Source organism: Sprattus sprattus (assembly GCF_963457725.1).
Source record: "Sprattus sprattus genome assembly, chromosome: 3".
Lineage (NCBI taxonomy): Eukaryota > Metazoa > Chordata > Actinopteri > Clupeiformes > Clupeidae > Sprattus > Sprattus sprattus.
Genome location: NC_137922.1, coordinates 3,775,391 through 3,802,322, shown reverse-complemented (window position 1 = coordinate 3,802,322; position 26,932 = coordinate 3,775,391). Strand labels below are relative to the sequence as shown.

Here is a 26,932-nt window from a genome sequence, read left to right as displayed (position 1 = left end):
GCATAGTAAAGTGGTTCAATTACACCCATAATCGATGGAAGAAAAACTGAGATCCTGTATATTTAAGGCATTAAGGCATGTGGTGGTAAACCACAAGAAGAATTAATTTCTAATTGCTCCATCCAGCTAGATCTCTCAGAACTCTAATGTAAATGCAAAGAGCAGAAATGTGGACTTAATTTTGAACACTAATGATTCATCACTAATGATTTGCGGGTAAAGTAAATCCTTACACACACACTACAGTCTTCAGCACAGCAGACCTTTATGTGTGTGAGCTCTGTGGACTTATCTCAACTTATTGTTCTCAGTTCTCTTAGTAACAGCCAGCCTTATACTTTTTTGAACCCTTGTGAGAGCCCTGATGTCACAGAGGTGTCGTGTGTCAGGGGGCGGGGCCATGAGCGGGGTCTCTTGAGTGAGAGGACATTTCTGGCTCCTGCTAAACGCCACCCTCCATGTCCTGCATTCAGAACCTAGAGGAACTCAACACATATTAACAGGTAAGTGTATGTGGCGGTACTCTATGAACACACTCGTCTGTAAGGAGGACAACATTCGGGTAGACGATTTAGATTGAGGTGCTAAAGTAAAGTCATAATGTTCTCTTTTTCCTCTCACTATCAGTCACTCTTTCAGCTGTCACTCTGGTGTTCCTGAAGGCTCTTCACAGCTGTGTCTGAGGCTATGTATAGATACACAGGCAGGAGTGCAGTTACAAATACAAAATGGAGGCACACAGAAAAAAGAAGTATTCAAAGTGGTGTATAACGAAAATAGTTTTTAAGGGGGTAGGATGTTAAAATGAAATCGATTTTTGCTTAAAAGTTTAATTCAAAAGTGTGCCGTCATTGGATTTCAAACTTTGATTGGGTTTCAAACTTTCTGATCTCCAGAATGATGCTGTAGGCTAGCCTATTGACGGAGCTCAAATTAATTGATGGGTTTTGATTGAATGTTTGTGTATGTTGTTTTTTAACAAACATGGTTCATAGCCAGATGGCCTTGTGCATGTATTTCAGTGGGATCGCATGCAGTTATCAGTGATTCAACACAGGATGTGTTCTGTGTTTATTTAATATTTGTTATTTGATTTAAAACTAATAAAGCTAGGGGTGCCCCGATACCATTTTCTCTGATCGGGTACAAGTACTGAGTAGGCCTTCCCATTTGAGTATGCTACTCCCCAATACCATTAGCCTACCTGATGTCTGTGTGAGACCTACTGTTAATACATTTGCATTTTATAAGGAACTGTTATAAACACCATTTACATGTTTAAAACTTTAATTTAATGTTGTTTATTGGCTATTAAGAAAAAGAAATGCCCTCTAAAGCGTACATTGCCTATCAACATAGAATGTACTAATGCACTAGTTTAAATTCAACCAAACCTGCACTGCCCTACAAAGCAAAAAGGCAGTAACTGCATTTTTTGGCGAAAATTAGTTATTGTGTTTTTCGTAACATTCAAAACATTCTTTGTCATGTAACAAAACATCTCATCTCAAATGTATGTCGTTTTGGAGAAAATTGTTGGGTGTTTGTACAGTAACTACAAAAACTGCTAGTAAAGCAAAGCAAAAAAGCAGTAAACGCCATTACTGTAAGGGGGTAAAATACCAAAAAAATAAAATGACTAATATCTGAAAAGAATAAGGTTATATGGTGTAACAATACTGCCTCATGTCCAATAATCTACCTACAACTACTTGGGCTGGACAACAAGATAACTTTAAGGTCATTTTTCTCAGTTTAGTGCTCTGTGCAGTTACTGCCTTTTTGCTTTGTAGGGCAGTGCACCAGTGGCGGGCTCTCTAAAGCTCTCAGCAGTCACTGCCCTTGGGGGCTTCATCTTTCTCCAGGACTGCTTAGAGGCTTGCTCATGTACACACAGCCCACACATAGTTGTTGCCGGAAGCTTCTGTGAAGACTGCATATGGTCCTACTCATAATTAGGATGCCTTTAAAGATGTCTAATGAAGTTGCTAGCTGACTTGAAGCCTCTTCTTGATAAACTCTCGGAGCACATTCCACAGCTGATGTCCTCTTTGTTAATAATATCGCCGTGACCAAATAAGCACTTACTGGTAGTGTTGTGTGCAGTGGTGGCTGGTGACCAACATGTTTGATGAAGCAACTCCATTCATCCAAGCCTCCACCACACACGCGCACACACACACACTCCTCACCCCTCATTCTCAAGTGGTAGGCCTAGATCTTCTTTTGATTTGTTAACTTGATAAAACTGTTGAAAAAAAAAGTCAAAGAAAACAAACAGAAAATAAAACCTTTTGCTTTGTGAGGTGAATCGAGTTCGTCCTTCGATTCAGAATATAATGCAACAGCTTCCTTGGTTTTCTGGTTCTTAGACACCTGCCCTTTTGACTTCCCAACAAGTTTTTGTTTTGGAATCAGTCGCTATTTCAGCGTTCGCTACATTAAACCTAGATTTTGCATTTCTGCCTCCTGGGAGAATTCAAAGAATCCAAATTTATGTATCATTCCTGTTAATGAGTAACTGAACTTTGCAAAATGTCGTCTCCCTGTAAGGAGATGTTGTCTCCCAGTGAGGTGATGTTGTTTGAGGTGATGTTTTACTTCCTGTGAGATGATGTCGTCTCCCTGTGAGATGATGTCGTCTCCCTGTGAGATGAGGATGTCTCCCAGTGATATATTTGTCGTGATGTCGTCTCCCTGTGAGGTGATGTTGTGTGAGGTGATGTCGTCTCCCTGTGAGGTGATGTTGTGTGAGGTGATGTCTCCCTGTGAGGTGATGTTGTCTCCCTGTGAGATGATGTCGTCTCCCTGTGAGGTGATGTCGTCTCCCAGTGAGGTGATGTCGTCTCCCAGTGAGGTGATGTCGTCTCCCTGTGAGATGATGGCTCATGACTTGGCAGCTGGACCAAAAAAAGCCTGAGGCTTGCAAAAAGCTGCACTTTGGTCTCATCAGACCACCGAGCTTTCTTCCACTTGACCATGGAGTCTCCCACCTGCCTTTTGGTGAACTCTAGTCACTATTTAATATGAGTTTTCTTCAACAGTGGCTCTCTTCCATTAAGCTTTGATTGGTGAAGAACCCGGGCAACAGTTGTTGTAAGCAGAGTCTTTCCCTTCTCTGCTGCTGAAGCTTGTAACTCCTTCAGAGTAGTCATAGGTGTCTTGGTGGCCTCTCTCACTAGCCTCCATCTTGCATGGTCACTCAGTTTGTGAGGATAGCCTGCTCTACGCAGTTTTACACATGTGCCATATCCCTTCCATTTCTTCTTCAGAACTCCAGGGGATGTTAAGTGCCTTGGACATTTTGTTGTATCCTTCCCGTGACCTTATACTTTTCAACAACCTTTTCTCTGAGTTGCTTGGAGTGATCTTTGGTCTTCATGGTGTAACGGTAGCCAGCAATACTGATTACTGAATACTGACCAGTGAATGGACCTTCCAGGTGTCATTATACTACAATCACTTGAGACACTGATCCCCATTTCACTAATTGTGAGACTTCTAGGCCAACTTGGCTGTACCTCTGTTGTATTAGGTCAGTCACTTTAAAGGGGGTGAATACTTATGCAATCACTTATATTACATTACATATTTGTATTTAACTTACATAACTGTGTTTTCACTTTGACATTTAAAGAGGGCTTTTTTGTCAAATACATTGTTGAAAAAAGTCAACTTAAATTGACCATGATTGATTTATAAAAGCAATGCAAGGTTAAAACATCCAAGGGGGTGAATACAAGGCACTGTATCGTATCGATTGAGATTGCTGTACTGCTTTTTAATTAGGCACATAGAGCTATAAGTTGAGTAATGTGAAGGCCATGGCAATGATTACACTTTAGTGGTTTTGAACTGTGCTGGGCTGTTATCAAATCAAAGTCACATATTTAGTCATCTCACAATGACAGTTTAACAGTGTAAATATATTCATTACATGCATTGATGTCTGTTGAACTAAAGGAATGATAAGTGACTCGTCAACACATCAGAATTCTTGTTGGTAGGATTGGCTCCAAAAACACAAATCAAATGACACCCCCCCCCCATTTTATAGATGTATTCAACCCCCTAGTGCTTTTGAATTACAGATTCAACAATGTATTCACAAATGATACAGAGGTGTCACTCGTTTCAACATAACTAGCTATAAGAAGCTACTTGTTAAGTTCTTTAATCAGTGTAAGTGTTATTATCCAGGTTGTGAAACATTAGAGAAAATGAAGGCTAAAGAGTACACCACCGTAGTGTGAGAGCAGCAGGAGAGGACACAAGAGCAGGACATAAAAGGTCAAAGGTCATGGAATAACTCTGCTCTTACATGCAAAGTCAAAGCAGGAACAACAAACCGGGTACACCAGAACACGCACATGAAACAAGACGATCTGACATAGATGCAGGGACAGAGCAGGGTACACGGACCAATCACACACAACGAGAAACACAATGGGAAACAGGTGCAAACTGGAGGGAAACCAACAATGACAGGAAGTGACAGGTGACAGGCTAGGGGCGGAGACGACACATGGAACATCAGAAGCACATGTCACAATGTAAACAGAAGCACACAGCAGAAATGTAAACACAGAGCACATGGAGAACAAAATCAGACAAAGTAACCAAAAATGGCCACCTACACAGCCCATAGACAGATTTTTGTATTGCTCTGGTTGTTGGATTTTGCCGTGATTATGGGTCTTGAATTCTTCATAACGCGTTCATGGTCACCTTAGCTGAGAATCTTTTTTTTATTTTTCTTAGAGTTTAGACTATTGTACCGTTAAAAAAATCATGGTTTTGGTGATCGACCTTTCCTGCCTTTTGAAGTAGGACGTGCACTCGCAAGTTTAGCCTGGTTGACATTTGGCCTAATCATGTTGCTTAAGACGTGGATCACCCGTCGGCAGACCAGTATACCCTGATCTCATTTAACGAGATTAACCTTACGTGCTAAAATGACAATTGATTAACTTAGCTTCAGTTCTACGCCGAACAGGGCCCAGGTTGAATATTTAGTATCTCTATTCACTCTGCTGATTACCTTGTTAAAAATAGATTTGTAGTATCCTCTTATTTTTATTTTTTCAATGTTATGTTTGTATATATGCATATGTGTATGTTAATGCCTTTTTAAAGTTGTTAAGCCATTAACACTCTGGCAGGGGGACTGCCAATGGAAACTAGCCTTTTGGCTACAATTGGGTGCATTTACATGTTAATGTTTATTAATGTACACTGTCCCTCTTCAACAAATAAACAAACTGAAACTGAAATACAAGGGAACCCTGGACTGTACCCGGCAGGCCTCTGCAAGCAGGGTTCAGTCTCAGCAAGTTCAGGATTTTGCCCATAGATTTGAAGGTCTGAACCACCTGGAGCACAGAACCGACTGTGGCAGGGAAAAACTCCCTTTTAACAGGAAGAACCTTTGAGCAGAAGCAAGCGAATTCTCACTAATGTTTATCCATGCTAGACAAAGCTAAACGTATTACTCCATAAAACACAAAGAGAACAGATACAAGTTGACTAAACTATTTGGACTATGAGTAGCCTATTTGGAGTTGTTAACCCGCTCAATTAGATGCTAACCATTAGGTCATTGAAACAAAGATATCTAATATGTTGAATGTTGAGCTTCAATTCTGTTTATGGAAAAAGATATGCTGGTGAAAATACAATAAATGAAGAAAATACAAACCCATGTTTTATTTTACAAAAACATGGGTTTATTGACAGATATTTGGTCATATCTAAATGTGGACAACCAGGAATTTTATTGTGGCAATTTGTGGGCTGTTGATGATGATTCTACCCACGTATTACTGATCTGTATAACTGAAGTGCTTACACATTTTCTTGTATAGGTACTTTTCAAGGCTTGCTCGACTATTTGTTTGCTGATTGGTATTGGAAATGGCTTTGTTGTCAGGTGACATAGACCAGCTTCACTATGGCAACCGCAGACAAAGATGAGCAGGCAGTCACAGATGAAGAGCAGGAGGAGAGAGTGAAGAATGTCCAGTCCCACTACCTACGTTGTCCTTCTCCCAGCAGGTCAGTATGAGCACATTTCACCTGTTATAGTATCCAACAGACACATACACTGATGTTGTCTACCCCTAACACATACTATCCATCACATATCAGACACTGATGTTGTCTAGCCCTAACACATACTATCCATCACAGAACACACACTGATGTTGTCTAGCCCTAACACATACTATCCATCACAGAACATACACTGATGTTGTCTAGCCCTAAAACATACTATCCATCACAGATCATACACTGATGTTGTCTACCCCTAACACATGCTATCCATCACAGATCAAATACTGATGATGTCTGGTCCGAAAACATGCTATCCATCAAAGATCAGACACTGATGTTGTCTAGCCCTAACACATACTATCCATCACAGAACACACACTGATGTTGTCTAGCCCTAACACATACTATCCATCACATATCATACACTGATGTTGTCTAGCCCTACAGGCAAAGTAGGGTTTCACAGAAAAACTAGTTTCGCGAGGCGTGTGTTTGTGTCCTTCACCACTCCTCTGTCCTGACTAAGGCTAGCTTCTAAATAAATTCAATCACGTCAAAAAGTTTATTCAGTCCTTGTAAATCGTACACCAATAAGCCTTGGAGGTTTGCAACCTTGAAAACCTAGCTCAGCTAGCTTTTAATACATTACATGGTCCAATGTATATTAAGCATGTTGCCAACCACATTTCATTAGATTACACATACTCCATATTCAAACACTTAGAAATCAGTAGCGAGCAAGCATACTTTTTTGTTATTCTTTGGTAATGTTAGCGTTAATCTCAGATGTCCCAATAAAGAAAACTATGCAGAGTCATTTGTGTAAAATCTTGTGATATTACTATTTTTGAAAATCAAGAACACAACCTTTTTGCTGAATTTTACATTAAAGAAATAATTATGTATAACCTGCAATGGATGTTCTGCAAAATGGAGAGTGTCTGACTTTCTCTACCTATTTCCTTCCACCATCCACAGGCTCTCCACAGCCTCTGACCGTTTCTCCACTATGAGTGACAGGTTTTCCATGATCTCAGGATTCTCCAACTCTGAGAGTATCTTCATGGAGCCTATCAACCTCTCCGCTTCGATAGCTGCCAAAATAATAATCAACGAGGGTGAGTTATCTTTTCCTGAACTTATCTTAAGTCATGGGAGAAACACAAGGGTGAGTTATCATTGTGCTCTACTCCTGACCTTATCTTAAGTCATGGGAGAAACACAAGGGTGAGTTATCATTATGCTCTACTCCTGACCTTATCTTAAGTCATGGGAGAAACTTTCCCTACCTTGAGACGTAGAGGTGGCCTCTTTCTGTCCTGTAAACTATTTTTATATAAAACAATACAATACTGTGTCTGATAGGTATATACTAATGTGCACATCATCATCAAAATAATCTAAGATTGAACTTTTGTCTTTTTGTAAAAACAAATATGACATTAAATGGAAAATGTCATAATGGAATAGTATGCATTTCATAAAACAGCTCGAGGATCACTAAGAGGTGCTAGTATAACAAAGTGGTTGTGTAATATGTAAACCTGACCTCCAAACACCCCAAAGATGTGCTTGCAGTAGACACTATGTGCAATATTCTCTCCTGCGCGCGCCAGTCCTGTGTGCACCTCCAGCTGTGCGTATCCTCCCTTCTCTTATCATGCCCACTGCACTTAACTTCAGAATGAAAGCGGGATCATGAAAGAGAACACGCTCATTTATTATTTATTTATTTGGGTGTTAGGGAAAAGTTTCAGATTAACCTGATAAAAGTGATTAGGATCCATGGAAAACATAAATCAGACGTGGAAAATGAAAGAAAGGGCAGAAACTGCATTCCGACTAGCCTCTAATGCAGGGGTTTTCAAAGTGGATGCCGCGGCACCCTGGGGTGCCGTGACGCACGCTCAGGGGTGCCGAGGAATGGCCAAAGGCTTGATCATTTAACGACATTAAAAAAAACATTATATCAATTTCAAAATTAATTGTATTGTTATTATATCAATTAAAATTGTATTTGAAGCACAAACAACAATAGGTTACAACAGTTTACAGTTGATTCAGGGCGTAACGTCAACAGTTCTTTCGTTGACTTAGTTCGTTATTCCGTATTGACAGCAGGTGGAGGAGTGCAGGTACGCGCAATGGATACATTTTTAAAGAGAGTGAATCCACCTCCACAGAAACAGACATCGGATTCGAATTCAGCAAAGAGAAACGATTATAACGACTCGTACCTCCAGTATGGGTTCACTTGGTGTGGCGAGGTAACTTGCCCCACACCAGTATGCTTGCCTGGTCTGCAGGGAGACGTTGGCTAGCTGAAACATCTTGCTATGCTTTTTGCAACTAAATGCATCAGTAAGGCTGAAAAGAAGGACTACTAGTTCTTCTTATCAGTCCTTGCTTACACACACACACACACACACACACACACACACACAGAAGGTACACTTTTCTACACACATACACAGAGAAAGAGGCGTCAGCACTCAAAACTCAAAGTTACACAGAAACACAGAAAAGCCATGTTTCAGTACACAAAGACATATAATTAATACAAATGCATTAATTAGTACACATTCATGTTTGATTTTAGTCAGAGTTTCACATGCATCAATTAAGTTACCTGTAGAGCAGAATACATGTATATGGTTTTACATAAACATCAGATTAGAATACATGTATATGGTTTTTACATAAAGATCAGATCAGAATACATGTACAGTGCCCTCCACAATTATTGGCACCCCTAGTGAATATGAGCTAAACAGGTTATAAAGAAATATGTCTTGGGTGTTTATCCTCTTGGTATTTCACTCAAAATATTCACAAAATCACCCACATAAGCACAGAATCACCCACATAACAGAAACATTTTATGGACACTACTAGCCTACAGTATAGCAATAGTAAAGAGTTCAATCTTTTTCTTTTTTTTACTGTTGAACAGATTTCAGTTCATTTCTGAAGGTGCTGTCAGTGAATGCTTGTTGCCCCATACTGTAACATATTCAGCTGTTTACTCTACGCAGAGTTGCCCAAAAAAGAGGTGAAGATTACCCCTGTCCCTGAGTCCATGCTGGAGAGTGCCGAGCAGCTGATGGTTGAAGACTTGTATAACCGCGTGAAGGACATGATTGACGACCGCAGTCCGTACAACACGCCGTGTGTCCTGGACATCCAGAGGGCGCTGGTGAAGGATCACCTTGAGGCTCCTCTCAATGCTGTCGATGAGGTGTGGCCAAACATCTTCATAGGAGAGAAGTGAGTCGTACTCAAAACATCTAGTCACTGCATCTTAGTTCCACTGTGTGTGTACATTCTGTTGTGCTGAGGTCGCTCCTGTTCTGTCCACTTCAACACATGACTTTAATGACTTATGGACCACTGTTTTAGACATTATTGTACCCTTCAGAACAAAGATCAGACTACTTGTAAACAGATGCCCTTTGACAAGACAATAATGAATTTATACTTATTTGTCCTCTCCTAAGCCCCAATATGGCAGGGGAAAGGTCAAACTGATCCCATGTTCGTTTCTGCTGTGCAGGTCAGTGGCAGTCAACAAGTCCCGGCTGAAGCGTATGGGTATCACACACATCCTGAATGCTGCCCATGGGACAGGCGTGTACACGGGTCAGGCGTTCTACGCAGGGATGAACATCACCTACATGGGCATCGAGGTGGATGACTTTGCTGACGCAGACATCTCCCCTCACTTCCGCTCAGCAGCAGAGTTTCTGGATGAAGCTTTACTGACACACAGGGGTAAGAGAACATCTTTACTCTAGTGTGGAATGCAACAGGCATATGTGAGGCAATGTTCTACATTCACACTATATGTATGCCACTCTTTTACTGCAGCAGTGTTGTTTAATCACTGAATCCTTAGACAGTCATCTCCAAGCTTGTCTGAGCACATTTCAATTCGTGATGACAATCACAAAGCCATTTGGGACTGTGCATAGTTGGCTTGAAGTGGTGCAAGTTTATATCTGTAGTTTGCTGTTAGGGTAACATTTGTGGGACAAAAAACTTTAAGTAGCATATGTTGTATAAGGCGATTTATATGCCCAAAGTGTAAGGTTTGCAACGTCCTTCGGATGGCTAGTTCAAAAGAAAATCAACTTACTGATAGAAGCGAACCCCTTTAGGCTACATGCAGGTGAATTATAGCACACACTCTTAGACAGTTGAATTATAGCACACACTCTTAGGCAGGTGAATTATAGCACACACTCTTCAGTATCAGCACCACCATTCATTCATTGTGTGTTTGTGTGTCTTTAAGGTAAAGTATTGGTGGACTCCATGATGGGTGTGAGTCGTTCAGCAGTCCTCGTGACTGCCTACCTCATGATCTTCCAGGACATGACCATCATGGAAGCTCTGATGGAGCTCAGAAAGAAGCGAGCCATTAACCCCAACGAGGGCTTCATTAAACAGCTGCGCCAACTGAATGAAAATCTTCAAGAGGAGCGTGACGATGAAGAAAACGAGACACTAAGTCAGTGCTCTGTCATTGACACTCGTGCCCACATGGATGAGGACGAGGAAGAGAGTGTCATGGGAGTCAAGGCCCACTCCATCATGATGGAAGAGGAGGAAGACTGTGCCAGTGTAATGAGTAGTGTGGCATCGTCTGCTGCGGCACTAAGAGCAGGCCTTCAGGCAGCTCACAATGGAGTCGATGCCAGCAGGTCGAGAGATAACCCTGAACTGCCAGGGAAAGGAGGAGAGGATGATGATGATGATGATGATGACATTAATTCAGTGATCCGGGAGTGGCAGAAACGGAATGAGAAGTATCAAAGCGATGATTGGTGGGAGGCACAGCTGATGAGTGAGTGCGGAGATGATATGGAATCTCTCGCGAATGAAGGGAAGCTTCCGTTGAGGCCAGAAGACCTGGAGAGTGTGACCAGCGAGGACGTTCGTGTCATGAAAGAAATACTGAAGAAACGATCACAAGGCCCTGCCTCTGAGTCCGGATCCACAGCGAGTTGCAGCAGCTACTCAGAAATGTGGAGGCAGCATCTGAAAGAAATTGAGGAGCAAGCTGCTGGTCCATGCCAGGCCAGAGACAAGGAGGCGTCTGATGATACAGAAAGAGAAAAAAGTGGTAAAAACAGCAGGCAAAAAAAAATAGACGATGATCTGGAGAGTTTAATGTCAGACTCTAGCTCCCTTTATAACTTCTGCAAGAAAAATAAAGAGACGCTGACACCCTTAGAGCGCTGGAGGGTCAAACGTCTTCAGTATGGCTGGAATAAAAAAGAAACGGAGTCTGACACGGGGAGTGTAATCAGTGGTGCTGGGCCACTAGAGGGCGACGGGGAAGTACCAGCACCTTCCCTTGAGGATGTGAACGTGACAGCCTATCAAACCTGGAAGAGGAAGCAGCAGAAGAAGTATGGTGAGGAGAATAAGGATGAGCTCTTGGAGATGTGCCGTGGTGAAGACAGCGCCACCGCTAAGCGGAGGCAGCGTCGGGAAGAACTACTTGAACGCTCACGGAAGACTCTGGAAGAGAGTCAGTCTGTCTGTGGCTGGGACGAGGCGAGTGGGAGCAGCATTCCACTCTCTGCCTTCTGCGCGGGAGATTTCCCTGCTTCAAGTGCCGCTGGCGATGACAATATCTCCATGCTCAGTGGAAGGTCGTCACTCCAGTCACAGGCACGCAGTTTGCATTCTCAACCACCGGGCCAGCCGGCTCAGCTTCCTCCCATGCCTCCCATGTCGAATCAAAATGGAGAGCCCATGGTGAACCTCGCTGGCATCCAGAGCTGGATTTCCAATGTTGTCATGGAGACCCTTATGCAGAAACAAGGAGACATGATGGAGGGCAGTGTTCTTTCCTTCCCAGCTGGCTCAGCACTCAGCATGGGTACAAGGTCCCGCCTCGGCTCTGTACGAGGTCTCGATGACGACAAGATGTCAATGCTGAGCGGAGCATCCTACTCGAGTGTTCAGTCTCGCAGCGGCAGGGCAGAGTCTGTCCTGTCCGCAGGTAGAGCGTCCAGGCCCTCGTCAGAGTATGGCAACGCTTCCTCCAGGAACAAGATCACCACCACCAGTGTGCCATTGTATAGTCTTTTCGAGGACCAGGTCAACCTGAACAAGCTGGACTCCATGGACAAGGAGATGAAGCTGGGGATGAGAAATACAATGGCGTCTTACGAGAAGAAGAAGATAGCGGAGGACAACAAGCGCAGCACGCTGTTTAAAAAGAAAAAGGCGAAAGAGGAAGATGAAGAGGAGGAGGATTATGCTTTTCCACCACATAGATACAGTCCTCCTACCACGACTCGTCCTAAAATAAAACGTGACTACGGACTTTCAGGACATCTCAACATCTCGGGAATAGAAAGAGACAAGGCCAGCAGTATAGACGATTGGTTGAGAGATGTAAGACCACCTGCAAGGAAGACAGAGCCCCTGGAGGAAGATGAAACCAGAGAAGTGAGAAACACGGATGAGTCCTCAGCATTCAATGACCTCTCCAGACACAGGTTCTCTCACACCAGTGATGACGATGAGGAGGTGGAGTACAGCACTACTAGGCGCTCTGCTAACTCGAACTACTCGGATCTCGGCAGAAGTGCAAGTCCACAACTGCAATACCAACCAAGACAAGAGGCTGTCTACAGTCACCAGAGCAGGCGATCCTACACAGAGTCGACTACGAGATCCGAGCACACTCATCACTCGCACACTGACACCGGGGTAACTGCAGGGACCGGCGTGAGCAGAGACGTAGATGACGAAGAAGAAAACTTGAATGACTTCATTAGTCAAATCCGGCAACGGTGTCGTGAACGAGTGCAAAGAGAGCTAGAAGAGAAAGAGGATGAAGTCCTGGAGGCATGGAGAAGCCAAGAGGAATCCAAATCAAAGTCTGCGCCACACAATTAAAGCAAGAGAACTCTTCATCTTTAAATGAGGTCTGTTTAAGGGGTGTCCTTCTACAGCTTCAGCTGCATTCAGAACAAACTATTACGGAAGACTTGAGACATTTCTAGTAAATCAACATTCTATGGAGACTTTGTTACATCTTCATAAATGCTACTCCGGCTGAAGGAGTACAAATTATGAATGTGTATTTTTCACCTTAAGAAATTAAAATATTTTTAAATATATTGGCCAGCAGATACTACAGCACCATCACACACATGCATAGTTACAGCACGCAATTATTGCACTCAATGGTGTCCCCCGATGTTGACAGACATGAGAGGCAGAATCATTGAATTGACATAGTTTAAAAGCAAGTTAAAATCTCTGTAAATCACAACTTAAACTTAGTCATTACAGACCCAGATATTTCACTCTGCTGAGAGTGGCACCTTGTACTAGTGCTTGAACTATGTAAAAATAAATAAATGTTTCCTTACGTAAAGAATTATTTAAAACTTTTTTGACAAAAAAGCTTAATTTCCTCTAAGTGCCTATTGCTAAGTTTTCACTTTGGGATATGCAAGTGGTAAATGCATCATTATAATGTTTGTGTATTAAACATTTATGAAATCTTGATATAGTTCTCTTCATTGACATTTCGTTAAATCACAGTTACTGTATTAGCCTAAGCTACCTTGTTGTTTTCTTTTATTTTCCTGGAAAATGATCCAATCAATCACGTTTGAGTATCGCTCCCCCAACAGTCTCCAGTCCCAGTGGGAGTGGACATGAATCTCTGGGTCACATTGGTCTTTTTATTTCATTTGTCCATGGGAGAAATGTTTTATTCTGTCGCTTACTGGCATCAAACATTCAACATTCAACATTCGCAACTAAATGTAAAGTGTGATTGCTCAGCAGTAGCATATAGGGCTGCAGCTAAATGTAAAGTGTGATTGCTCAGCAGTAGCATATAGGGCTGCAACTAAATGTAAAGTGTGATTGCTCAACAGTAGCATATAGGGCTGCAACTAAATGTAAAGTGTGATTGCTCAACAGTAGCATATAGGGCTGCAACTAAATGTAAAGTGTGATTGCTCAACAGTAGCATATAGGGCTGCAGCTAAATGTAAAGTGTGATTGCTCAACAGTAGCATATAAGGCTGCAGCTAAATGTAAAGTGTGATTGCTCAACAGTAGCATATAGGGCTGCAGCTATTGATTATTGTAGACAAATAAACTACCACCACCAAGCTCAACCAGAGGTCTGCCAGCCTGCCAGATGGCTAGTGCAAAAATGTCCTTAAAGGGTAATTTTTCCGCATCTGGGTTCTTTACCTTGTTGGTGGTGCGTCCTGTCACACTGCAGCTTTTAGGCTCGTTTCAGGAACCTAATGCAATAAAAAGTCAATGGAGATCCATGAAAAGTGTTCTCCCCCAGAAGGTGAGGTGTTCAGAGTATGGCGTGTTGTGCTCTGTCTCTGTCTGCCACTATGCAGAACATACATGTCTTGCCCCTATCATCAAACAATACCCTTTCCATGCTTAAACTGAGACAGTACGTTGGAAAAGTATGACATAAAAAAAAGACTTACAACGTAAAAAAAACAAATCTGCACTGAAAAAGACTTTGTTCTAGTTCCATAGATTACCATCATTTTAGTCATGGTTTTATTGTATCCTTTTAGAGAAGAAAAAAAACAGAAACATTTCATGGTTAAGCTTTTATTCAGCTGAAGGTTTAATTATTAAGGTAAAAAAACAAAGGACCAGATTTTTCCAACACAATACACATACACATACACATACCCTAACCCTAACCCTAACCCTAACCCTAACCCTAGGTATTAAATCAGTCACAGAAAAGAAAAGCTTAAGGCAATACTTGCGCAGGGTTAACATGAAATTTGCGTTAAACTATTTCAGCAATATACTTGCTGACATCAAAGTTTACACCTCTTACTACAAAGCTGTATAAGTTGTTTGTGGAATTTCCAACCCAGAATACAAACCTATGTAATGAATATAGTGGATGACTAGCAGGATTAACATGGGTTTTTATCTGTACTTCACATGACCATATGCCACCCAGATTAATTTATAGGACGTTATAAAACCAAGTTACTCACAAAAAACACACAAAAAAGATAAAAGCCTGCATAATATCCCTTTACTGTACTGACTGAAAAACACTGAAGTGTGAATGAATGGTGACACTTACGACAGTGGTTGGCTGCCCAGAGAGGTTGGATGGGTGGTTTTCATCCCCTTTCCTAAATATGAAATATATTTTGTGTCCTGTTTTGTTTTGTGACTATGATACCTACTCTGTGCACAGTGGATACTAGATATATTCAATGATTACTATTATACTAGTATATTAGATTCAACTTCTTCACTTTTTATTGTACTAGCTACTACATCTGTGAAGCTATTGGATTGCCAATGGTGTGAATGCACACAATAGATCTCATGTTGAATTATACCTTGCATGGATCTGTCCGTTAATTAAACCATGCTAGCTGTAGCCAGCTATTTCCTCTCAGCAGGTCATCCTTTCCATTTAGTGTGTGTGCCAGCTAGATAGTCAAGCCTTTACATTAACATTTACATTAATAACATTTGTATTAGGCATACGCAGGAAAATAAAACTTAGGTACAGTCTTGTTCCAAAAATTGCTTGGAGGTTTTGGCCCTTTTTGCCCCATAAAGGGGAGGAGTATTTAATTTAGAGATGACGTTGCACTATGGGCTACTGAACACCAGGTCATTTAATCCACAGAAATCAAGTATGCTTTTCAAAAACACAAAATGTCTTGAGCGCATAATTCATGACATAAGAACAATAGAGATTGACTGAAAATTATACTCATCAATTGAATCAACAATAACAATAACATATAGTGTGGCCTGCACTGTGAGATTTTTAAACTGTTGTATTACAAAAACAAATTGTTGACACAACATCTGAATCTACAGCTCCAATTATGGCCTCATACAAAATGATTGGGACGGCTCCCTATTGGTTTAGCACTGGCAGTAAAGCGCAGCAGGCTCTGTAGAGGTTTACAACATCAGACATTATGGAATAAATTAGTATGTTCACCTGCATACTTCATTATTTCAAAGATAAGATGACAAGCCTGCTGGTGAGTTGATTTCAAGATGAACTCTGTCAGCTATGTCAGCTACATTTGAGTGCAGTTAACCCACATCTGTACTGCAAATGACAAAACTAACTGACCAAACCAACAGACCAAACTAACCGACCAAACCAACAGACCAAACTAACCGACCAAACCAACAGACCAAACCAACTGACCAAACCAACAGAACAAACTTACTGACCAAACCAACAGACCAAACTAACTGACCAAACCAACAGACCAAACTAACTGACCAAACTAACTGTAAGCATTAAGCAAATAAGCAATAAGCATGTTTAAACATGACTGTGAGTTGCCATTAAACAAGCAAAGTGATCGTCCATTGTTTTGAACTAGTTTACTGTATACGTATGTGTGAGATTGTTTTCATAGTTCTAAATACATCAGTAAAGCTTTGTCGCTTCTCAGGAACTGTCAGATATGAGTCCTACATAACCCATGTCAAGGGCACAGACAAATCCCAAAGTAGCATGTATGCTTGTTTGAAACCCTCAAAACAGAATGAAATGGATTACATGTGGATTTAGACTTAGTTCGCTTCTTTGTGGATGCCTTTCTGCAGGTATGTCGGCACTGAGAAAGTACTGTTATTCGTTTTTGTTGTTGTTAGTTTTTGTTTCAAACTAGAACAAGAGTTTCATATGTGAACTAGCCACTAGTATGAACTGTATGAGGAGAGACTTTAGAATTTAAGAAAGAGGGCAAACTGAAGCACCAGTGGGTAAGTCATTGGTTTGGTTATTGAATCAAGGGAAACACAGAATCTCATATGAGTTGAGCCGCTCATCTTAGTGTGGGGGTTTTGTGGCGTGGCTGCATGTGCAGGCTGTCATACGTGTCTTTAGTGCCGGTGCTCAAGCCCTGGGGGAGGGGAAGAGACAGGCTGTGAGTTAGTGCAAATTCACAGGGGAAAGAACACATCATTAGGCTTGCATCTAGTTGAGGTTTTCTGACTATGCTCAGATGGAAACTTTAATTTAGAAATAGAGAATACGAGCTTTTACCTGGTACACCTGGTCATCTCTCTGGCGACGACGCTGTGGAAAGACCGTGCAACAAGCAGATATCAGTCGGTGCAAATATATTCATGGTCAATATGAGCTATGCTTACTATATGCTTACGATATATATCTTTCGCTTCTATAAAAATAGTAAAATTAGTAAAGATGCAATATTTACAATACAGCTACAGTTTATCTTGATGCCTGATTCAACTCTGAAGAATCTTGTATATGGGGGATTGTACTGGTTTTACCTTGACTACAGTACAGTTAGATAAGAATAATCATCTTACTTCTTTCTGTGTATGGATCTTCCCATAAGGGTCCTCTGTTCGGTTTGTCAAGCCCTGATTTAAATAAATTATACATAAATTATAAAAAGCCAGTTTAAAAACAGTTAGAAAAATGCAAATGATCAAGATTGAAATTATTATATAATAAGGATATCGATAGGATATGGTATTGCAAAAATAGTTAAGTCAGATGTAAAGATGTGAGTACTGCTGTAAAACACAAGCATTGTTTATGAGATCTTTACCGAGTAGGTGCTGTCGTCAGCGAGCGGTTTGCGTCCCTAGGACCAAGGAAACAAGGTACATCAGCACACTTATCAGTTACACACAGTCCCACTTATCACTTACACACAGCCTCACAGTCTCACAGTCTCACTTATCACTTACACACAGTCTTACAGACACACTTATCAGTTACAAACATTCACACAGTCTCACTTATCAGTTAAAGGAAACAAGGCACATCAACACACTTATCAGTTACACACAGTCACACTTATCAGTTACACAAAGTCACATTTTCCTCCTGCTTTTTGAAAATGTTCGATGACAGGATATTTTTTTATTGCTAATAGAACTAGATATATTCCCTGAAGGTAATATTGGTGTTTACAAAGCAGCTAAAAAGGATCAGTTAACTAATTGATGTCTAATAGTTAACACTTCAAACTAAAGTTGCCTATCCATCCTGTATTTGTAAAACCATCTGTTGTTGTTCAATATCAATCAGCCAAAATGCTGTAATAATAACATAAGAACATAATACTACTACTAATAATAACATTAATAATACTTCTACTTCTACTTCTAGTAATAATAATAATTGTTTTTATTATTATTATATAGCAACAACAGTACGAGCGTTCTGATTGGCTAATTGTAGTCATGCCAGCCGCGTATTGCCCTCCTCAAGTCAATACAGACCTGTATTGACGACATTTTCAAAATGAGCGAAGTCTGAGTTTTACTATCCAGACGGAAATGAAAACATCAACAGCCATGAGGAAATTCAGAAGAAGCAAAGATTTGTTATTGAAAGTGATGCTGAAGAAACTATAGTTTGAATCACTTGTGTTGTTACTTTACTGTAAATAAAAGACCTTTTAGCTGAGCCATGTTGTCCGTTTTCTATTGATCATTGTTACTTGAAGTTAGAAAGTAATTGCTACGCAACACCTGTCACACATCGTGTCATGAGAAGACTTGAGAGCTGAACAAAACATGTTTTCTATTTACAATTACTATTTCTTCGGCTTTGGCGCATCAACCTCATTATTGCTCGGTCGATACGCTAAAGACTCAGTTTGATATTTCCCGTCATGACCTCACTCTCCGTTTATAAGTAGTTACATTATCATTATTATTATTATTATTATTATTATTATTATGATATAAGTTGCACTGCTATATTTGGTGTCTCTGAGTCCCAAACATTGGTGGGGCTGTGTTCCTGTCTAAGCTCTAGTCCACGTTTAGTGAAGGTCTGATGTTTGGAAGTAAATAAAGATAATTCTTTTAATCTGCAAATGAACATGTTCTGCAACTGTGATCACCCTTCAGTATGGGACATGCTCCAAAAAGTCAACTGTGAGAGTTTACTACAGTCATCACATTTTAAAAAGTGTACATACCGGTAATTTAAAAAAGAAATAACATTCATATGGTTAAACAATAATGCATTGTAGAGATTTCAAAATAGCACAGGGTGAAAAGAATTTACAAATCACCCCTTTTGTAAATCTGCTTTTTCCATATTGTCCCAACTGTCCAGGAAATGGGGGATGTAGTCACTTTCTGGATCTGGGATTAAGATTGACTCACTACACAGCTCTTTAAAAGAGCAATGGCTGATGCCTTCAGTGAGTCTGATTTCTCAAAAAAGTTTGAAATTGTTTTGAGGTTTGGTGAGAGAATTCAAAGAAACTTCAACGTTTCTGGACAATCATAAATAACTCACATGCTCATCGTCATCATCGTTACTGGCGTGAGCTAACATGAGATCTAATAGGTCCTGATGGAATAGGTGACAGTCCAGCAACATTGAGATTGTATATGAGGGCAGACTCATTTATTTGTCTATTAGGGCTTGTTGTAATTCTGTATTTTGACCTATTTCTATGTCTGCAATCACTCTGCTGAACGCTATTCAAATAACAAAGTTAAAACATTTCTGTTTTGATCAAATCTTGTTCAAAGTTCACAGTAAATAGCTGTATTCTGAATTCCCTTAAGCCAACCAGTTTCCTTTTTTTAATCAGAATGGATCAGATTAATCACAGAAAAGCTTTGATTTGCAGGCTCTGTAATGATGGATAGTTGTGAAACAGGAACAGATGATGTTAATATATAAATAGATTATATTAGTGTAATAAATACTTACTCGGTTAGCCCCACTCTCCACATCTTTACGTGGTAATTCTTCATATTTACTACTATCACCTTTCACTAGTTCCTTCAAACACACAAAACACATACATGATTACAAGTACTGTACCCTCCCATCGTAGTGTGCACTAGAACTATAACTATAACTTACCTGGTACGTCTGGTCATCTTGTCCTTGGGGGGTCTTTGGCCTGAAACACTAAGAGCATAAATATAGATCAATAAAAGCACAGATGATAGGAGGTACAGTTAAAAAGGGACTCAATATGAATGGGGACATTTTTCACAGAGTACCATAAAACTCACCTTTTCTCGAATCAAGAGGGCTGTAATTGCCACGCCGTAGAACATGAGGAAGCCATCGAGGACGTAACAGATCCTGGGGTCATACAGGTCCAACGCTGCCTCTGTGGGGACCATAGACCAGGGAAGACACATCAAATCAGCAATGTACGCCATATATTATGGACAACCTGCCTAGCACTACCAGAGCAGGGGCGTCCCTCTCTACCTTCAAGAAGCTCTTGAAGACCCAACTCTTCAGAGAGCACCTCCCTTCCTAACTGGCACCTTGGCTTAACTTGCACTTAAGCAGTGACAGGCCCGCACTTCTTTTTCTTCCAATGTCGTTTTCAATTTTTTTTGTAAAAAATAAGCAGTATTTATTGGTACACCAGGTTTTATTGCTCTTAGCTTGATTGTTCTCTCCCTTGTTCGTCGCTTTGGACAAAGGAGTCTGCTAAATGACTAAATGTAAATGTAAATGTCTCAGTCTTTTTTTATTATACATGTTATTTCCACCACCGACATGTTTTTCTGTTTGTATTCTCCTCACCCTGTAACAGAAACACTATAATCACAGTGTATACCCACTAAGCTGTATTTGTATGAATCATGTATACCATATGATGTTTGTATTTACAGTATGTTCATCTAAAAAATGCATGCTGTGTACAACACTTGTTGTTTCCCTTCCCCTTCTGCCACACAACCCTCCCCCATCCCCCCTTCCTATCTCCTCTACTGTAGCCCACAAGAGCTCAAACCAACATCACAGCCCAACCATAGAATCTGAGCAGCAGGATACAACAACAACAACATCAAAGCTGCTATCATGAGCATTTCACTGGGGTTTTCAGTTTAGAGATACATTATTTGACTACAGTTATAAGCATGGTAAGTGACGAAGAACTGTAATGTAACTTTACATCACAACGCTACAGGTGCTCTGATTGAAATTTGTTTTATTTTTACTAAGGATTAAAGTAATTCTTGTGTGTGGTGATTTCTTGGGAGACCCTAAGATCAACACATGTAAACCTGGGCTGAAACAGTTCATGAATTTGTATGAAACTGTTCAGTACAGGCCTGTTGGTTTCGATTCACACAGCTATCTCACTACTACAGTTTGCGTATTGCAGAAGAGAAGATAGCGCTAACACAATACTGACTGTCTGTACAACAAATGTGAAATACATCCATCCTGCCAACAACTAAATAATAAAATAAAATGTTATGTCATTAAAACACACCCCTTTCTGCTGACCAGCATTGTCCTCCCTTTTGCTTAATTCTTCCACTTTTGTTCCCTACCCTACCCAATATGGCAAAGGATTGACTTAAACCCACTTGTACGCTGGATGTTTTATTTCCGCTTTCATCTTAATAAATGAGCTTTTATCTTGCCATGCTGGTGAAATAGTAAGTAGGCCTACTTCAGTCCCCTCAACTGCTTCTGTTGCTCCTATTCCATACAATGTAAACAGACAGTGTTCATTTTATGCTACTATTGTTTGTATTTATGAGGAGAATCTTTTCAATTTTATGTAAACTGCTTGTTTAACTTTTTTATTTTCTAATCTTTGTTGTCCAAATAAATGGAAATAAATGTAACATTTGCATTGTTTTTCCCCTGATGAGCCAAAAACCCTGTGTGACCCTCAAACCGAGGTACATACCAAACCATGATTTCAGGGAACTGTTTCAGCCCTAGTGGAAACACACTTTGGAGTTTAAACAGGTGTAATTTCAGATGCTGCGAATGTCACGAGGTTAAAGGACCAGTGTGGAGGATTAAGGGGGATCTATAAGCAGAAATTAAATATATTATTCATAAACATGTTTTCATTAGTGTTTAATCACCTGTAACTATGAATTGTTGTGTATTGATACATGACTGTAAAACATTTAAGAATATTGATTGACCTTTCTTCATAGGAATTGTTAAAGTAATGCTTATATTAATGGTCCTCTTAACCATAGTCTTTTGTGCCATTTCATATAACAATAATTATGCTTAATTTCAAGTCCACAGATTCCAGAGACTAAAAAGGTCTAGGCTCAAGTGCCTTTACAACCGTTTCCAATCCCAAGGTGGCAGAGAAAGAGTCGCCTCTTTAGCGCCTGAGTCGCCTTGCTTCCTTAAAAAAAAACTTCTTAGCAATTTCCTGTCAAACTGAGAAAAAAACTCAACCTGTGACTTCAGGCTGCCACTACAAAACCCTTAAAGATGGCCTATGATGCTTATTTTCAATGTTCATAATTTTATTTTTGGGGTGTACCACAAAAGATGTACATGCTTCAATGTTCCAAAATCACATTATATACATTCACCCTATGTCTGAAACACAAAGTGGGCAATAAGAATTGTGTTGTGTCACGTCTGCATGGGAACTCCAAGGATGAACCCACCAGAAGAGGTGGTATGTCTGAGAGCCAGGGCATGTGAAGCCAGTATCACTATCCTCCACAGGAGGGGTGGAGGTGGGAAGAAGCCCGAAAGGAGGAAATGAATACAGGAAGCCTTGAAGCCACTTGTGTGATAATGCTTCACTACCAAGTTGTGCCCACATATCTACATTACAAGCCACGGCTGATGTCAGAGTCGCTGTACATGGATGTATTCCGGCGAAGAGGTGTCTCAAAAAGTGGAAGCTGATATCCATGCGTGTGTTGGTTGATCCACAAAGATTCAAAACTTCATACGCAGAATTACAAATGAGGCACACGTAAAGTGTGAAATGTTTTACAACTGAAAATTACATATTAACAAGTAGACATTAAATTGTACAATTCATGTTCTAAATGAGAGCTTACAAGTAAGGAGTTTTTTTGTTTGTGGATAACAAAGTACAGTTGTAAATCATTTAATATGCGTGTGGATTTACAAACATAGAGCAACATGCTGATTCAATCCAGGCCACCTTACTCAACTGTTGTAAACCATTTTGATCCATATCAATTGAAGTATAGTGAATGCTTAAGTAAGATGACCACCCTCCCCACCACAATATTTGATAGAAGACCCAAATATTGCTTTCTCTTTAAATTACTGAATTTAAATGTAACCCGATGTGTTCCTCCTGCAGAGCTGCATTGGACATTGCTGTTACAGAAGTGGCATTCACTGTGCAATCCATGTGTCTATGTACTGTGGTTTGTATAGTTCCCTCTCAGCTCATTGCAGTGATCCATGTGTCTATGTACTGTGGTTTGTATAGTTCCCTCTCAGCTCAATGCAGTGATCCATGTGTCTATGTACTGTGGTTTGTATAGTTCCCTCTCAGCTCAATGCAGTGATCCATGTGTCTATGTACTGTGGTTTGTATAGTTCCCTCTCAGCTCAATGCAGTGATCCATGTGTCTATGTACTGTGGTTTGTATAGTTCCCTCTCAGCTCAATGCAGTGATCCATGTGTCTATGTACTGTGGTTTGTATAGTTCCCTCTCAGCTCAATGCAGTGACAGCCTTGTTGTAGCATCATTCCATCAGACCATGCCTTTGGGCGGGGAAACATAGCTAGGGAAAATATTTAACAGGGTAGGGCGGAATCTATGAAGCAGCACTATGGTTATGACTGAGCTAAATACCAGGCAGAAGGGTTTTATTACTTTTATTATGATTTTAATATTTTAAGCCTATCTGAACATCAGGTTCTGATACGATGTTGACCATTATTTATTGCTCCTGCTGCTTGCTTTTATTGATTTTATGTAAAGCACTTTAAATTGCAACTCTTGTACGAAATGTGCTACATAAATAAAGTCTTATTTACTTACTGTCATTTGTATAGTTCCCTCTCAGCTCAATGTAGTGACAGCCTTGTTGTAGCATCATTCCATCATTCCATCAGACCATGCCCTGCTGCTTGCTTTTATTGATTTTATGTAAAGCACTTTAAATTGCAACTCTTGTACGAAATGTGCTACATAAATAAAGTCTTATTTACTTACTTACTTACTTACAAGAACCACACCCTGGCAGGCAGGTTTATATGAGAATATGAGACGTTTTAACACATGTATTCACACCAGGTTTTGATATTGTCAACAGTAGCAATAGCCACTATACATGTCATAACTGAGCGGTTGGTCCGGTGTTAATGCTAGTACTATGTCAACCCTTTGAATGCAGATGAAATGAGATCTAAAAGCTTGTCAACTGTGTGTCAGTGCAATGACAACCTTTCAGATGTCTCACTTGCAAAACCACCTGTGCCGTTCTAAAAACTACACTATTCAAACAGCCAAACCACAAGCATGCTGAGGTGATGAAGAGATATGAAGCACAGGAAACTAAACCATGTCGCATAAATGTGACTGAACCTTCACTATATAAAGTGTCTTTGAGTATTTAGAAAAGCGCTACAGAAAATGTAATTATTATTATTATTATTATATAAGTCTCAGGAAGATGGGACATAAGTTGATCAGCTGCCTCCATCTTTGTCAAATGAAATGCTGTTTTGGGTCAAATGAGGTATTCCCTATTGATTCCCTGCCTGTTGGTGCACATATGATGAATTGCTAACCTAGGGAGATATCACTAGTTACTGTTATCACTATTGCTAGGTCTCACTAGGAGCATATAAGCTGTAGCACGGCCCTCCTTCAAATATATATATTTTTTTAAATCAAAAACATGTCATATGGCTAAGAAAAGAAAATTACTTTAGTAAAAAGTAACTTTAGTGAGCGTTATCAGATTGCATGCCAAAATTAAAATTAAATAAAAATATCTAGAATACATTTCTTGCCTCAAAAACATAACATCTGAATCAAAAAGGGTGAAAAGGAGAGTAACATTTTCTGAAGTTCAAGGTGTTTGGATTGCATCAATTGGTTTGTCTGAATATATTTCACCATAAAGTTAAAAAGATAGTTTTCCACTGAAAGTCATTTGCCTGTGACGTCAAATGACATTCTCTACAGATAAAATGACAAATTGCTATGCTTATTGTTACACTTTTTAGGCTTTGATGCATGCAAGTAAATGCAACTGCCAAATTAACTAAATGGAAATTAATAACTGATAGAGAAAGTAGAAATATTTGAAGTCACCAACTATCGCAAAAGTATAATTATAATTGTAATAAAATTGTATTACCATATTTTATATTTCAAGCCTAAATCTTTGTTGATGTTTACACAATTTGGTGTGCAAATGGAGGCAAAGAAACTTTCTCAAAGTTTCAGCCAGAAAAGCAGTTTGTTGAAACATTATTCTGGCAGATAACAGCACACACTTCAGTTGATTAATTCTGATATATTGATACTCATTAATATTGTTTTTTACTTATGTCCACCTACAAACCAGCACACCCACCATGAGAAATGTACTATTCAGGTTTTAGAAAACAATGACTGTAAAATGGTGGACTGCTGACAGGCCTAGGATGGGAGTCATTTTAGAACTGCAGCTCAGCGGAAATCTAAACATCCTCTTCATGTCATGTGTTCATGCCAGGAAAGCCTAATCTGATCTGCTAGTCATCCCTTGTACTCTCTTTCAGACACACTACCCACACACACTCCACTTCTAAATTGAAATTGCACATAAAAACATCCTTCTCTCGCTTCGAACTTCTCAGATTATATAAACTGTGTCAGACAAATGTTTCCACTGACAAGTGTAGTTGCACTATGTAATTACATTTTCTCATGGATACCATGACGATCATGAAACATCAACATTGAACAAATGAAGAGAGAAGTTTCCATCCTCTTTCTCAAATACAAACTATATACTCATTTCAGTTTTACAGTATTGATTATTTTCCCTTCATTTTAAATTAAGCCAGAATATCCATGAGAAATTAAATGCCACTCATGTTTTTGTGTATTTATAAATCCATATATATTCAGTATATTGATTATGCTATCTAACATTTTAATCAGGAAAGGAGGAATCAGGGTGGATACTTTAAGTTGGACACTTTATGATAACTGCAAATGACTGATATGATGATAACTAATACCTGTATATTATTATTAAACTATAAAGATCAAATGACTGATATGATGATTACTAATACCTGTTTATTGTTATTAAACTACAAGAAGAGATCAAATGACTGAGAATTATAATAACTAATACTTGTTTATTGCTATTAAACTACAGGAAAAGATCAAATGACTACGTAGATGATGATAACTAAAACCTGTTTATTGCTATTTGACTACAGTAAAGGGGTTATTAAAACTGGAGATGATCATAATTCATATTGACATTAATTGCATTGTGCACTTTTGTACATTTCTTTCTTATTTTTCTTATAACTTCTACATTTTTTTAACTGGCAAATGCAGAGCAAATACACATGTAGGCCTCGGCATACCCCTAATTTGCGTTCTGCCAGAGCGAATGTGAAAGGAAAAATACATTTGAAGATTTCACAAAACACAAATCGTGGTCTACTTATTTCTCTGCAAAAAAAGACTGCACGTGATGTAAATAAATAAATAAATACATGTCAGGTCACTGTCAGAAAGGTGTTGAGGTCAACTAATTACACACTCAGGATATTTTAATATTCTCACCTGCAGAAGGGATCACCAAGACCATCAGAAGAATTGCGCAAGTCGTTTGCCAGGCCATATCGGCTTTCTAAATTGAGCTCGATTTGTTCCCTTCTAGAGCTGGTAATGATCGTTGCTGGCCTTGCAGGAACGCCTGAACACAGTGTCTCCAAAAGTGAGGGAGTCACACAGTTGCGAGAAGATTTCTGCTGTTGTTCATAGTCGCACAGGAAGTAGGTCAACCACACTCCACCTGTGACACATTTGCCCCGCCTACAAAGCCTTACAGGCCATTACCCCTTTAGATTTCCCAGAACTGACAGCTTCAACCAGC

The 26,932-nt window shown here is 39.9% G+C and overlaps 2 protein-coding genes across 3 annotated transcripts; one reads left to right on the top strand and one right to left on the bottom strand.

Annotated features, from left to right (window-relative positions):
• Positions 1–391: 391 nt before the first annotated feature.
• Positions 392–13,590, top strand: dusp27 (dual specificity phosphatase 27). 2 transcript variants are annotated; one of them, XM_080834076.1, is made up of 6 exons: positions 392–503; positions 5,930–6,054; positions 7,033–7,172; positions 9,090–9,321; positions 9,608–9,825; positions 10,349–13,590. In XM_080834076.1, the coding sequence occupies exons 2-6, from the start codon at positions 5,951–5,953 to the stop codon at positions 12,970–12,972; spliced, it is 3,318 nt and encodes a 1,105-aa protein (XP_080690202.1). In that variant the 5' UTR covers positions 392–503; positions 5,930–5,950; the 3' UTR covers positions 12,973–13,590. The 2 variants fall into 2 exon arrangements, with proteins under 2 accessions (XP_080690202.1, XP_080690203.1); XM_080834077.1 differs by having other exon boundaries at positions 402–503; positions 5,865–6,054.
• Positions 13,591–16,904: 3,314 nt separating this feature from the next.
• Positions 16,905–26,677, bottom strand: cd247 (CD247 molecule; the record flags this gene model as incomplete). Its single annotated transcript, XM_080834580.1, has 8 exons — positions 16,905–16,982; positions 17,126–17,158; positions 17,416–17,469; positions 17,661–17,696; positions 19,796–19,860; positions 19,942–19,999; positions 20,107–20,207; positions 26,620–26,677. The coding sequence occupies 8 exons, from the start codon at positions 26,675–26,677 to the stop codon at positions 16,905–16,907; spliced, it is 483 nt and encodes a 160-aa protein (XP_080690706.1).
• Between the last annotated feature and the right edge of the window lie 255 nt (positions 26,678–26,932).